Source organism: Danio rerio, chromosome 7 (genome assembly GCF_052040795.2).
Source record: "Danio rerio strain M-AB ecotype USA chromosome 7, GRCz13ab, whole genome shotgun sequence".
NCBI classification, from domain to species: Eukaryota; Metazoa; Chordata; class Actinopteri; order Cypriniformes; family Danionidae; genus Danio; species Danio rerio.
In genome coordinates this window covers 34,729,988-34,745,911 of record NC_141027.1, presented here as the reverse complement: position 1 = coordinate 34,745,911, position 15,924 = coordinate 34,729,988, and the positions used below count along the sequence as shown (strand labels likewise).

The following is a 15,924-nucleotide window of genomic DNA, read 5'->3' as shown; positions in this document are numbered from 1 at the left end:
TAAGTGGCCACTAGATCACCTTTATTGTTTCTATTTTATTGTCAGATATTTAGGAGTTAGTTGATAGTAAATTACTCATGGTTTAGTCACCCTCGAGTGCTTTCAAAACTTTAAGTTCCTTTCTTTTTTCTTTGCTTGACAAAAAAGGAGATACTGTAATTCTGAAAAAGTTAGAAACAGTTGACACTAATATTTATAGTAATTGTCATTTTTAATTGACCATTATTATATTAATAAAAAAGGGAAGTTAATAGTTTCTGTAAATTAAATTTATTGACAAAGTTAAAGCAACAAAAACTGTTATGTTGCTTTAACTTATTTTATTAAGTAAATCAGGTTTCAACAATTTTTCTTTTGTTATACAAAGTTTAACTAAAAGTTTTAGTCAGTTTGACTGATGTTAGTTGAGATGACTAGAAAGGTTCCTTTGATTCAACTAAAAATTGAAGTCAAAAAGATTTTTTTTATTACTATGTGGTTTCCATTATTATCTCTTTTTTGTGTTTAACAGAAGAAACTGAAACAGGATTAAAACAAGTGGAGGGTGAGTAAAGAATTCTCACCCATTTAATTATTTTTTTGTAAACTCCATTTAATACAAAAAAACTCTTATTTCAAGTATATGAGAGTAATATGGTATTTTGCAAATGTTATGGAAAGTTGATAAGAAATGAGATGAATATTTTGTTGAAATTGCTCTAGCTTGCTGACCAAAAATTTGGATCTAAAACATTTTTGGTGTTTATTTAAGCTCAGAACAATCAGCATTCAGATCAAGTTCAACAAACATCAAACAATTAGTTAGTTAAAGCAGAAGCAGATGAATAAACGGTGATACAGACCTGCTGAAGATGCTTGAGTTTTCCTCTGTTATTGACCTCTCCTTTTTTAACCGCCGTCTAGAAATCCCCATGTGAGCTATGTATTGACTCATAAAAGAGCGCCCCCTAGTGAATGACCAAAGAATCGTGGGAGGGAAGATAGGAAAGCAGAAACAGGTGAAAGAGTGATGGTGGTTACATGGACAAACAGAGGGTTAATACGTTGACAGGACCAAAACATCAGCAAGAACCAGAGAAAAATTGGACCAACCACCCATAGACATAGAGAAAATATGCAGCACTGCATCAGAAGAGACAAAAATCTACATATAAATTGAAAATGTTATACTGCAGATAAAAGGATTATTCTCTCAGAAATGGAAATCTGCTCTCTATTTACTCAACCTCGCCTGTGCAAGATGTAGTTTTTTCTTTTTCAGAAGAACAATTAAGGGATAGTTCACCTAAAAATAAAAAACGTAACCATTGTTTGCTCATCCTTAAGTGGTTTCAAAGCTTTCAAATAAAAAAAAAAGATATTTTAAGAAAAATCAAAACCTGTAACCATTAACATCCACAGCAGGAAAAACAAATACTATGGATATAGCATATGTACAGGTTTTCAGTTTCCTTCAAAACATCTTACTGTGCGTTCAACTAAAGTAAAAGTCAGCTTTAGAACAAGTGGATGGTGAGAAAATGATGACTGAATTTTCAGTTTCGTGTGAACTATGCCTTTAAAGATGATTGTTAGCTGAAACTGTTGTCCTTTGTGTTTCTTGGTGACTCTCTGCACTTCAACGAGTTAAAAACACACACATATAAAAGAATACACAACATTTATACAACAAAAATACAGACAATCAGAACTATGTCCAACTTGTGCTTAAATCTAATAATGTTTTAAAAAAATGTTTCTTGAACCAGTCCCAGTTTTGCTTGTATCACTAATAACTTGTATCATTAGGCTACACTGGTGTTTATGTTGTTGTTTTTTACTCTTAATACACTAATAGTCATTGACATACATTTTAAGAACTACCAAGGACCAAAGTTTCAGCTAAAAATTCTCTTTGATGATCTAATGAAGAGTAAAGATCTCATTTAGTAAGGTTTGAGAGTAAATTTATTAACATCAAATTTTCATCTCTTGCTGAATTTTTGTTTTTATGTTACATGGATGTATGCATGATTAGATATACAGTTGAAGTAAGAATTATTAGCCCCCTGTTTTTCCCCAATTTCTGTTTAACAAAGAGAAGATTTGTACAACACATAGTTTTAATAACACATTTCTAATAACTGATTTATTTTATCTTTGCCATGATGACAGTAAATATTATTTGACTAGATGTTTTTCAAGACACTTCTATACAGCTTAAAGTGACATTTAAAGGCTTAACTAGGTTAATTAGGTTAACTTAAAAAATATACAGCTTAAAAGGGCTACTAAATCTGATCTTAAAACAGTTTTAATAAATGAATAACTGGTTTTATTCTAGCCGAAATCAAACAAATAAGACTTTCTCCAGAAGAAAAAAATATTATCAGACATACTGTGAAAATTTCCTTGCTCTGTTACACATCATTTGGGAAATATTTAAAAAAGAAAAAAAAATCCAAGGTGGGCTAATAATTCTGACTTCAACTGTATATATTTAAGCAATTTATTTATCCATTTCTAAACATGTAAATGGGCATTAAAAACATTAAACAATATAAATTAATGTCTAAAATCTTGACATGTTATTGGAATAATTAGACTGTGCTTGAAACTAGCCTTGTTTCTTTAGTATATCACATAAAACCAGCAGAAGATTTTGAGTACTCAGATCAAGAGAGCTGATAGGCAGTCTACAACTATGCCCAGTTCAGGACCTTACAGACCGAACACATCCTGTCCAAGCACACAAAACATTCCTGCAGCTCTACGCAGAGAAGAAAGCGTCCCAAATAAACATTCGCTTTCCACATATATGTGCATGAACTGTTGACTCAATAAGACATTTCCACTTGGCCAAAGGCAACACTTGAAATGGCACACTGTGACTTAGCCAACCAAAACTTCTCACATACCTCATCTACAGTGCCCTCAAACACCTGACAACCTAAACATTTTAAATATTTACAAGTGTGTGCAGCTAAATTGAAACGCTGCTCACTCATGTGTGGTGTGGGTCTGTGTAACCAATATATCTGAGTGTCAATCAAATTATATAGTGCTAACTTACATAATTGGCCTGCATAAGAAAAACAGTTTATTTTCTACGCAAAATCAAGTTTATGCAAATACTTATGATGTATAAGAATGACAGATGGCTTGAGTGTCAGTATGTGATCGTGGTGCATCATTTAAAGGATTGTAAATAAAAATAGTTTTGTATTAAAAATTTAATAAATTAAATTTATTCATTCATTTTTCTTCGACTTTATTAATCTGGGGTCGCCACAGCGCAATGAACCTGCTGAAGAATAAACCGAATATGCAATATGATCCTTGATTATGTATTGTGTGAAGTCGTGGATGAGTGTCAGCGCAAGGATAACTTATCCTTAAGGTGTTCATGCGTAATCTGTAATCAATACAGGGTTGTCAATTATGTGTATATTTTCAGATATATTGAAGCTTGAAACAGTAGATAGGAATGTGACATTCATCATGATGAACAACTCATGAATATGAGTTATAAAACACATAAAAAAGACTCAACAGGTAGTCTGTGGGCAACAGGTTTATGTGAGCATAAAAAAAGTCACACAGCAAAGAGCAGGACTGTGTGTTTACCTCCATCACACCCTTGACCACATAGGAGAAACACACATGCAAGCCCCAAGCATAAACAAATCTAGAACGAATGTTTGGTTTGGTCAGTAAAATTCTCTACTGTCAGTCAAATAACAAGGCTAGTGTGCGTGTGTGCATGTGTGTGTGCGTGTGTGTGTGCGTGTGTGCGTGTGTGTGTGTGTGTGTGTGATTGTTTTTTGGCTGTCAATGTTGTTACTGTTAATTAAAGATTATTATAAATTGTATTATGAAATTAAATGTAAATACTAGACCAAATAAAAGCCAAATAACATGTACATGTATATAATTAAGACTTCAATAACACTGCTGCAGTTGTGTGTGTGAACATGAGTTATTTACAATAATTATTCAATTAAATATTAAAAGTCATTTTCTGATTGATTTTCTTAGGCTATACTGCCACAAGGTGGACAAATATTGCATTGCATTATAAACGAACACATGAGGTCAGGGGAATTTAATCTTTAATTAATATTGACTAATTTTTGCTCTGTTTTATTATTTATTTAACACCGCTAATACTCACAGGTTGTGTTGTTGCTGTGGGACGGCAGCAGACTCTGCTCCATTAGTCACCAGAGCCAGAGGTGGAGTTCGGGAGCCAGAGGTGGTTGAGGAGGGACTGGTCAACACAGGACTGCCAGGAGCAGGAGAACTTGAGGAGTCTGACAGCTGAGGAGAGGCTGTGCGGGTCACCTCTGAAACACAAACAGTACAAGTTAAGAGCAAGTGCTATATCTGTTAAAACAGGATCTGAAACTATGGCTATGTTTACATGGACAGCAGAAATCAAATTATTTACATGATTCTCAATAAGAGAATATTGTGATTAGGGTGTTTACTGGTGTTGCTTATAACATATTCCTGATCATGTTTTACATGTTATAGTAAAAAAAGATCATTATTACATCCCAATTTGACACCATCTGAACTTCTATGATGAACGTCATGTACTGTATCCACAGTTTGTCCTTGGTATGCTAAATTATGGATACATTTTATGAAAAATTCAAGTGCTGAAAATTATTTTTGTCTAGTAATTTGCACAAAAAAAGATGTCACTGAATACAAATTCTTCCTCAAAAACCATAATGCTCTTTTGTTTGTCATCAAACTGTTAAGCACTGTGTTTGTATTCTGTCACAAAATACCACTAAAAGTCCTACTTGTGACACAACAATAATGTGAATGTCAGCTTTGCAAATGTTTATGAAACGCTGCACCTCAGCAATGCAATTTAAAAACTTTGATACATAAAAAACCCACACATTTTATTTGTTTATTTTGAGTATGACTACATCTAAATGTCTGTTTTCTTGGATGATTTTTAATCGTGTTAGTATCAGAATATTTTAGTCCATTTAAACATACTGTATGATGTGCAGGCAAAGGTTGTTTGGAACAAGCCAAACACTTACAGTGGACAGCAGAAGTAGAAGGACGAAAAGTTAAAGAGTAAATTGAAGATACCTGATGGGGTTGGACTGTTAGAAGAGACTGAAACAGTCGGGGAGGCTGGTCGAAAGGAGCTATCTGAAAGATTGTGAGAAGACGATCGCCGGCTCTTCCTGCCCTCCTGCTCACTGGGTGTCAGTTTCCTTCTGTCTTTACGCACATTTGGTGCTGTTTCATCCATCTCTCCATCTTCACACTTTAGGGCTTTCTGCAATAATACATGCAAAAGAAATTAAAGTATTTTTTTACACTGCTGATCAAAAATTATTTTGAAAGAGTACATTTATGAAAAAAATACTATATTAACCCTTCCTCTCAAATTTAATAAATAAATAAATAAATAAAAACTATAGCTGACCTATTTTCCCTGCCCCTGGCTTAGTTATAAATGGAAAGCACAAAGAAAATATGCAAGTTTATATGTTAATTTCTTCCTTCATTTTTTTGAATGTATTTATTTTTTTTATTTTTTACTGCTGTACCTTTTGCATATTTGCATTTATGTATTTGTCTATATTGCTGTAAGGCTCCAAATGTCTTACTTTTATCTGTAATGTTATTATTATATATATATATATATATATATATATATATATATATATATATATATATATATATATATGTGTGTGTGCGCGTGTGTGTGTGTGTGTTTGTTTTCAATGAACTGGAAGAGTTGATGTCTTGTGATTCTTTGTATTTAATACTGTACCTCTCTGACTACTATGCATTAATAAAAAAAGTTAATCAAAAAAATATTATATTAAAATAGGAACATTATAAAAAAAGGTATATTGTGAAAACATTAAAATCAGCTGTTCTGCTTAATATGTTGTGTAAACCGAATTCTTGGATTAGGTAAAAGAAAAATGCTTATTAAAAATTTTGTAACATTATAAATTGCTTCACTGTCACTTCAGAAAATGTATGCATCATTGCTGAATAAAATACCACTTGCTCTATTTAAAAGTTGTTACTGACCCCACACATTTAAATGATTATGAAGTGCAAAGTCAAAATGTTGTTGACATTTACACGAGAAGTTACTCTGCAACAGCAAATTTCTAAACTCTAAAGTATCTAAAATATTTATTATAGTTTTATAAAAGTAAAAAAAAATGGCATTTTATGTTTTTAATGAAAATAATTTTTCAGTAGGAGTGAAATTAAGAAATGAAAATGATAATTTTTTTAGGCAAAGAAACAGTGAACAGCTCATTTAAAGCATGAAAACGCATTCCAAAACAACTTTAAATGGTGGCGTACATATCCAAGAAAGGTTGGCAGCCACCATCTGGTGTGGTTGAGTTGTTTTGGGAGTTTACCTCATAAATAGTGAACTGCTGTTTAAGGTCACCCTCAGTGCCGCTGCTAGTCATGTGTTTCTGGATGATGCTTTCCATTTCTAGCTGCTCCAAACAGTCTGTCACATCATAAAATGAGTCCTGATCAGGAAGTGCTGCCAGAGTCTAAGAGGACAGAAAAAAATTCTATCAAGGGCACTAAGAGGCAGCTTTGGTAGCAGAACATGTCTGTGTATATTGTTAAAGTACCTTGTTAATGAGGGTCATTGTGTAGATGAGCAGCTCTGTGTCTGATCCATTCTTTGCAGACAGAATGTCTATAAGGATCGTCCAGGGCTTCACACCTGAGAGAGACAAAATACATGTGAGCTCTCTAAAAAGCATTCATGCCCACTGTAACATTTATTAAAATCTTAATTTTTTTGAAGTTTTGAACCATTTGATAGAATCAAGCTGACCAGAAATGTTTTATTCCTACATTTACAGCATCTCCCATTTAATTGTAGGTCTAACAAACAAAACCATTTTCCTTTTTTGATTGCAACATATTCAGGTCAGCACGTTTTTCAATGGTAACATTAACTAGCTGGTTAACACAAATGAGAATTTCTTAATGTTTAAAAAAAATAAATACATAAACAAATATCAAATAAGTAAAGAATTTCATACATTTTCTGCAGATGGTTTCATAGTAATATTAAAGCTATCTTTTCTAAAACAAAAAACACACAAAATACTTACATCACTGATTGCAAACCATTCTTTTAACTGTTGAACAGAAAGGATATTTCTACAGATTCCACGTAATCTGATTCCGTAAGGAAAAAATTATACTATGGAAGCAAATGACTACCAGTTTTCAATATTTTTCAAATTATCTTCTTTTCAGTTCAACAAAAGAAAGAAACTACAAGTGGAGTAATAAGTGGGCAATTCAAATTTTTAGGTGAACTATCCATTTATTGATTTTGTGAGCCACCAAAAAGCAATGCTTTAAAATGGGTCTATGAATATATTAGCAGGTCAAATAAAGATCTTACTGCTCCATTTAGGATGAAACACAAAAGCTAAAAATTGTACTTTATGGATTCAGAGTATTTTGAAAGAAGATTAAATGTGGGTTTCACCTCTCTTTCCATCCACAATGTTGACGGCCTGAATAAGCAGTGGACTATTGGACTCGGTGTATTCAACAAACACTATCAGCAGCTTCAGAGCAGTCTTCACAACCAGCCGAGACTGAAGAAACAGACAATGAAGAAATCAGATCATAAACAGTCAGCACTTACAGCCCTCATACAGAAGATGGCAGTATCCATCATCACTCTCTAAGTCTCAGTCTTAAACTTTTTATTGCAATTAAGTACTTCACATAACAGCATGCGTGATGACAAAAATATACATTTAAAACATAAACAAAGGTTTTAAATAGGCTGAGTATTTTGTGTTTGTTGTAAATAAAGCAAGTCTGGCGGAAGCTTTATTTTTTGAGTTACTTGAATGGACTGTTAATCATCTTATTTTCACTTCCTCATTGATATTACGCAGAGGGATATGACCTCAATCTGATGATCAGGATGACTAAACCCATTACTGTAAAAACTTACAAAAGAGATTCACATTAAACTACAGCACAAACATCTTTTAAACTTGTAAACCATCACAAACTGGTTAGCGCTGTTGTATAACCATTTCAACATCAAAAAACTGTGTTCCTACAAACTATTCTCCTACAATATTTCTACCTAACCCTAACCCAACTAAACCCATAACTCTAACACCTAACCACTAACTATATGTCTAACCCCTTTGGCTAGAAAAGCCATTATATAATGACATACATTAAAAAAAATCTATTACACTGGAAATATTTAGCATCTGCTCGATCAGTAAATCTAAACATAATCCAGCCATCAAGGACAAAAAGATTATTATATATCAACTTCTAAACATCAAGCTATCAATTATTAATTGTGCTGACATACTGCAGCATTAAATAGTGAATCTGCTTTAATACACACAGGCACTGCTGAAACCCAATCCCAATGTAAGTAATACTGTATTGTGGTCTTGGTGTTTGTGCTGCCATCACTCACCAGGCTGCCGCAAAGCGTGTACAGCCATTGTACAGTCTCGTTGTGGTTCACAATGCCATTCATGCCGTCCACAAACAGCATGATCTGACTGAGAGCTGGGAACAGGAGAGCAGAGTTTACCATACAGCACCCTCTTCCCCTTAAGGATTTACTGATTTGTCCTAAAGCTTTCCTGTTTGCTGGTCTAATTCCAGCCAACATAAACTTCCTGTAACTGACAGTCTACTAAGCCAAAAATGTCCTTTGTGCTGTTTGAAGTCTGTATAAAAAAGATGTGTGGTGCACATGCATTATAAATATATCATCCGATCCTACAATAGACTGCTTTTGAAACTCTAGACTGTGACACACACACACACACACACACACACACACACACACACACACACACACACACACACACACACACCTAAGGGTTCAGAAATGTACTTTTTAAAGAACTGAGGATTATAGATATTTTTAACCTTCATAAGAGCATGTTTACTAATTACCATATTAATGGTAGCTTGTGTTGTCTGTTATGTCAAATACAATTACAAAAAACAATTAATTTAACCAGACATCACTGTGATCTATACCAGCTAGGTAATTAAAGTATAATATTGCGACCAAAAATTATTACTCTTTATTATCGTTCTTGATACTGTTGCAAACATTATTAATCTTGATAAATAAAATGCATATAAATATGTATTTGTGTGTGTGTGTGCATGTTTTTTGGAGAAACAACATGTAATAATCTGGCTACACAAAGAAACATATTGATTAATGATTCTACTCTAGTGCCATTATAAATATGAAACTAAAATAAATCTCAAAATGTACACGGCGTGAATAAGAGAATACACAGAATCCAGTAAGTGAGACAATAACTTACTGGTGTTTTCAGCTGTGACTACTCTAATCGCCACTTGCTACTGCATTTATAAGCTCAATAGAAATGTTTGTGATTGGCTATATTTTATATTTTTTCTTAGAAAAGTAATGCAATGTGCACACATTTAAATGTAATGGCATAAAAATGGCACTCTTCATTTATTTTATTTTATTATTTTGGAGTCTAGAAGTTTAGTCTTTTCCACATGGGGCCTTTTTTTATGTTGTTGGCATTCTGCCGCAACCCCAGTTAATTTCTGACCTTGATACATGCATCTTTATGAAAACTCATGACAAGTTAATGATTGGTGGTAGAACCATTAATAACTCTGCTAACATCTGTGATTAGACCTGAAATAAACATTAAGCAATGTTGTATATGCTTTAATAAATGTACTGCATAGAAAACAAACCTCTGAGAATGTAGTTTTGGTAGTTATGATCTGCTTCAGCACCCACTTTAATAAAACAAGTCAGACCCTCTGAGATCACAAATTCTGGAACCAAGTCCTTATCATCCTGTGCAATAAATAAAAAAATAATAATTTGATAATGCGTAATTGGCAATGTCAGTGTGTTTAATCTTGGGCACATATATCTGCTACGCTGCTGCTGCTGCTTTGATTATTACTAGAGCAAGTACAGAGACTTGCTACTGCCAACATATCCACAGACATGCAATCTGAGAATATAAAACCCTGCTGCAGCAAACATAATATGTAATCACAGATCTAAAGTAGCAGATCCGTAACAGATCTAAAAGAGGTGAAGCTGGGGTGGAAGATGGTCTCTGAAAAACATGCTGCAACATTAAAGCATGGAACAACAATGAGCATTTAAAATGTTGCGGAGCGAGCTCATTGGCCATTGAGGTAACAGCTACCAATCTCCTGCATTGTAATTAATGTTGTAGCAGCAGATTAGGTGACCTTCACCTGGAGTTTTATGACAGAACTTTGTATAATATTTTAAATTTCACATTTGTTCAACAAGGATGCAGTAACCCCATCGATATGACAATAAAGACATTAGAGCAAATAGATATAGCATTGGTGAACATAAAAGACTTCATCTGAATAGGCTACTCCTCTATGTTCTGTTCTGACTCTCCTTATCTGTACATCTTGTAAGCAAAATCCAGCTTACTCACATACCACTTATGTTTTCTCTCTTAAAAACATGTTGTTTGACTTTCAAAATCTTACCTGGAAGAGCTGCTTTAAAGAAAACAAGGATCGTCGAAGCTCAGGACCATGAGAGTTGTACAATTTTTCTATAAGACAGAGAGAGGGGGACACAAAAAAAAAAGATTATTCATTACGAGTGAAACAATTGGGTCAAAGATTCATTATTGAAGTGACACATTCCTGAAGAGCACTTACAGTAGACACACATACACACCTCATCAAGATGAGCAATTAAAGTTGCGTAATTTACCTACTGACATAGAGTTTAAAGTTTCCAGTATGCCCGAGGTGTCACCATCTGTGATTCAGTGTCCACAACTCGTTCACTCACTCAGATATAGATAGATCTTACTGTTACAAGTGTGGTGTGGAAAAAAATTACTGATGCACCATTAATCATGGGATTTAGGACTTATCTCAGTAGCTCATCATTTTGAGGATTTTTTTGTTTTTTTGTTTTAGAGGAAATGGCTGCCTATAAACAGTCATTCCAGTCATATAAATGGCTTTATTAAGCAGCGGAATGAAAAGTTTGTCATCATGACTCTAAAAAAGACATTTAATTAAAACTATCAAAATCACCCTGAACTTTTGTTTTCAAACAGTTTTATGTCCTTGATAACCATTTACACAACCAAAACAAGCACACAATTGTTAGTATTTTTATTATTATTACCATGTTGAGCAATAGTATTTTAATCAAAACTGTGAATAAAAATAAATAAGTCACAGAATGTGCTTCCCACATTTAATCAGCTTCATGAAGAATCCTGATTTTCCTTCATGACATGGTTTAGCTCGCATGAAATTAAAATTTTAGTTCTGTGAAGTTTCACGAATACGGTTTATACTAGAAGCTATTTCAAACATGCAATAACAAACAGCCAATTAAAGGGGTCATGAAATCTTTGACATATAAAAGGTCGATGTACTATAAAAACATCCTGACGGTTTCTGATCTCAAAAGTTGTTTGTCCAAAAACAGCATTTACTGAAATCTAGCAGCAGAAATGACTCTTCAAGTCCAAGTAACATCTAAGCATGCAACAAGCATTCCTTGCAATGTATATTTTTGTGGTTCATTCATCATCTACGTCAATTATTTATTTAGCATATTTGCAGACATGCTTAATAAACAGTCACTCCTCAAAGCCTGGGAACAGCATCATTTGTAAACAAGTGTTTGAGTGTCAACCAATGCTGCACAACTATAACAACTATTGGTTCAAAAGGTCCAAGACTCAACAAACAAACATAATCTTGGACACATTAAAGGTATTAAATGGCTGATTTTGTCCAAATCAGCGTCAAATTTATACATGTATTTCCCACGATATTTGGTAAACCCTGGCAAGTACAGTAGTTTTCAGAGAAGCCCGAGGTCATCTAGATTCACAAAACCAGACAGATCATGAACAGTGAATATTTGTACAGTTTGTGCCCAAGTTAATGCCTCACGAGGATCAAATTTTACTGGCCACTGGATATGGTGACATAACGTCAGTGAAGCACGTCAGATGAGGAGCTTCTGGCTTTCAGCAAAAGCATAGGTTTCTAATGATGTTTTGTTTTGCCGATCTGCTTTGACAACGAAAAAGACCAAAAGTCTGTCACTATGATGTGTTCTGTTGTAGTTACTGTCCCTGTGTATGTGTATGTGTATGTGTGTGTACACTCAAGTGTGCAAAGGAGAGAAAGTAAAAATAATATAGAGATTGCCAAATAAAGGGGTACAGACAGACAGACTGAGTGTGTGTTTGCGCATTTATGTTTAGCCAGGCATCTTAGCTCCCTGGTCAAGTCTCTGAGAGCATGGAGAAAGACGTGGTGGTCCACGACATACAGCTGTTTATTACTGATTAAGTCACACACACACATATGCCAGTGTAAAAAAAATAAATAAATAAAAATAAACCTTATTACAGATGGTCCAAAACGCATAACGATACTTACACAATCTTAACACTCTCCAATGCATATGAGAGAGAGAGAGAGACATTTATGACACCTTTTATGTAAAATTTAGAACTGCTTTGGCAATACATTTGAAACATTTGTCATGCCAATAAACCAACTATTGAATTGAATTGAATTGAACTGAATTGAGAGGGAAAGAAAGAGAGAGAGAGAGGAGAGAGAGAGAGAGAGAGAGAGAGAGAGAGAGAGAGAGAGGCATGATTTTATATAGAGATTTGTCTCACACCCACTTAACAAAACTCCCTCACTTAAAGAAATATACTATATACTTTGCACATTCTTTGCATGCAAGCATATACCATTTCATTTTCAACCTCTTATTATACAGGCTAATAGATCAGCCAAAAATGTCACTGTCAGCAAATGTGGTTCCATAAACCAGTCTTCCCAGTCTAAAACTGTACATACCTGACACTATATGCTACAGTAGGTTCCCACAGTAAGAGAAAGAGAAAGGAAAAAAAAAACAAAGCAAATGCAGAAACATTCCAAATGCAAGCCACACACGTCACCTAAAATTTTAGCTACTTGATTTTGTCTAAAGGCAGCATGGTGGCAGCAAGTGTTTTGCACAGTTGCCTCACAGCATGAAGATCGCTAGTTCAAGTCCTGGCTGGACCTAGAGGTCTTTTTATGCATATTTTCTCTGCGTTAGTTTCATCCGGATGCTCCGACTTCCCCCATAGTCCAAAGACACACAGGTAAATTAGATAAACTAATATTGTCTGTAGTGTATAGGTAATTCTCAGCACAGAGAGTTGTACTTTAGTAAACAACAAGCGTATCAGGTAGTAAAACACGGATGTTTATTCCACTGTGGTGACCTCTTATAAAACAGGAAATAACTGAAGGAATGTGAGTGAGGGATTTTATCTAAGATGTAAATGCCCAAAAACCTTGTCGTTTCCTGTTACAAATATATTATTTAAAATAGACTGCACATTCTCACAGTCTATACTGTATTCTGGATTACCGTCATAGTAAATTATGTCACTAATTTACTAAAATAATGAAATCTTTAAAAATACTGCAGCATATAAAAAGCTTAAGGTGAACGATTATTCTTGATCCTTAAAAAGGCATTGTGACTACCTGGTTGACCTTCGTTTCAAAGGTCTGCATTAAAACTTATAGAAAAATGCTTAAGGAACAATTTAACATCAATCATTTAAAATTCAATCAATAATTCAATCAATCAACCATCAAATTATTCTGAATGGAATACGAAAATAGACTTGACCACTGGCAATTACTCAGCAGACCATCAAACAAACTGACAGACACATTTGTTACATTCAGTACACAAATTAAATAAGTACACACCTTTTAAAATCTTTAATATTTTTTATTTATATTTTTAATCCATATCTCAGTGAATACTATAGACAACATACTTTGATGCATTTACACAAAATTGTTTCAGTTCAATCCATTAAAATAAAAATTTGGTCACCTAACATTTCTTATATGATTATGAAGATAATACAATTAAATTCAAATACATTATTGAAATCCACCATTTAAAAATAACAAAATTTGACCTGAACTAAACATTTTGTATGGTTCTCTTGATTTGTCCTCATTAATAAAATTTGATTAAATACTTCTTTTTTGTTTTCTCTTTTATTTGGGCGTACTAACTTTTGCACCATGATCTTAAGTTATTTTGCTAGATTAGTTCCAGTGTAGGCTTTGGTATGGACTAATCTAATGTATAGTATCGAACAGTGTTTTTCAACCACGTTCTTGGAGGACCACCAACACTGCATGTTTTGGATGTCTCCTTTGTCACATCAATTACAGGTCTTTCAGTCTCTGCTCATGATCTGAATCAGGTGTGTTTGGTAAAGATGACATGGAAAATGTGTACTCATTTATGTCAGGCACAGTACTTTTGCTACCCCTGCTTTTCCTGACCTCATATAACCTCATACAATGGAATGCCCAGTCATACAACAACAGTTATTGTTTAACCAATTAAACCACATCATAAAACGTCACTGTGGGAAGCCCCCTAAAAAAACGCATGGAATTAAGGTAATTTTCTTACACTTACATTGACAACAAACACCTTAAAAAAAAAAAAAAAAAAAAAAAAACATAATTTAAGACAGAGAAACAGTTGAGTAATTTATAAAGTAGTGGTTCAGTTTAAAAGGAATGAATCATTGCAGGTTCATCTGAGGTTAGGTAGTGACAAAAGCAAACATGACAGAGGACACAGAATCCTTGAGAAGAACTGTGACTTGGCACATTCTTTATATCACCCTCAAAATGAGATTATTCACACATGACCTTTCATTCTGTTTCTGAGCAATTCCAGCTTTGTGGATGTGACATTTGCAGTAAAAACCTAAAACATAATTCAGAAAGTACAAGTTAACATTATATTGAGACATCTGTTAATATTTTGGGTAAATGTATTTTATATTTTAAATGAGGAAATTAAACATGCTTTATGGATGAGTACAAAAAGGTTTGTGAGTTTACAGTAAACAATATACATTCTTTTAAACTGCACATCCCAAAATAAGTAAAGATAATCAAAAATAGTTTGCTCATACATAGAACAAATGTACTTATTTTACTTTACATTGTTGGATTTATGAGGAAAGCTTCTTTATGAATGCGACGTGAAATTGCCACTTTTGTGACTTTGGTAAACCAAATATAATTGTTTGAAAACATTGACATAGATATTTAAGTATTTTTAAAGTAATCAAGCATTTTTAAAACTAAAATAAAAGCATACACAAACATTTTTGAAATAGTTTCACTATTTTGGTGAAAACTTTATATTTTTCATGGCAAGGTTAACATTTGCATGGAATTACTTCTCTGCATTCATTGGTCTAGTTTCCAAGGCTAGATGGCTAGACGATATACCTATACTGTCCAACAAATCAGGATAATAGCCATTTAACACAATCCATTTTAAGAAAACATTAGCCTCTACAACTGTCCAGAGTAAAAGCATTGAGATCCACACTTTGAGTTTAATTCCTTCAGATAGGCTGTAATATTCAGTCCTGACAATGGGTGCAAATGGAGTCAAGTCTTTTGTATGAAGGCTCCAGCACAGGAAGACATTATGGGCAGGAAACGGAAATGTGGGAAGGCTGACACATGGGAAGAGAGTAACAGACAGCACAACGGTCTGAAAACACACAGCACCATAGATATTTGCAAAGACAATGGCAGTTCCAGGTCAACAATCACACTGTCGACATGATATTGGAATAAAATGAACAATGATTTGGTTGCATCAATATATTTAGCAACATGACATATTTTAATTGTAATATTTCACAATTTTACTGTATATTTTTGTTCAAACAAACACATATTTGTACAGGAACTTAGGCACACAAGTAATGCTATTAAAAAAGCAAAAAGGAGGACTAA

General features: G+C 33.7%; 1 protein-coding gene across 13 annotated transcripts in view; it reads right to left on the bottom strand.

Annotated features, from left to right (window-relative positions):
• fhod1 (formin homology 2 domain containing 1) overlaps positions 1 to 15,924 on the bottom strand; it is a 66,852-nt gene that overhangs the window by 25,382 nt on the left and 25,546 nt on the right. For 7 of the 13 annotated variants that reach the window (XR_015495862.1, XM_087261447.1, XM_087261452.1 and 4 more), the window contains exons 4-12: positions 10,561 to 10,628; positions 9,769 to 9,874; positions 8,480 to 8,574; positions 7,511 to 7,622; positions 6,633 to 6,727; positions 6,405 to 6,548; positions 5,098 to 5,290; positions 4,154 to 4,325; positions 843 to 947 (exon numbers count right to left, since the gene is read on the bottom strand). Coding sequence is in view for 12 of the 13 variants with exons in the window: in XM_087261447.1 (XP_087117573.1) it covers positions 843 to 947; positions 4,154 to 4,325; positions 5,098 to 5,290; positions 6,405 to 6,548; positions 6,633 to 6,727; positions 7,511 to 7,622; positions 8,480 to 8,574; positions 9,769 to 9,874; positions 10,561 to 10,628 (1,090 nt within the window). In the remaining variant the exon portion in view is untranslated. The remainder of the gene's footprint in view (positions 1 to 842; positions 948 to 4,153; positions 4,326 to 5,097; positions 5,291 to 6,404; positions 6,549 to 6,632; positions 6,728 to 7,510; positions 7,623 to 8,479; positions 8,575 to 9,768; positions 9,875 to 10,560; positions 10,629 to 15,924) is intronic. The other 6 variants (XM_087261450.1, XM_087261457.1, XM_087261451.1 and 3 more) reach the window with 1 other exon arrangement.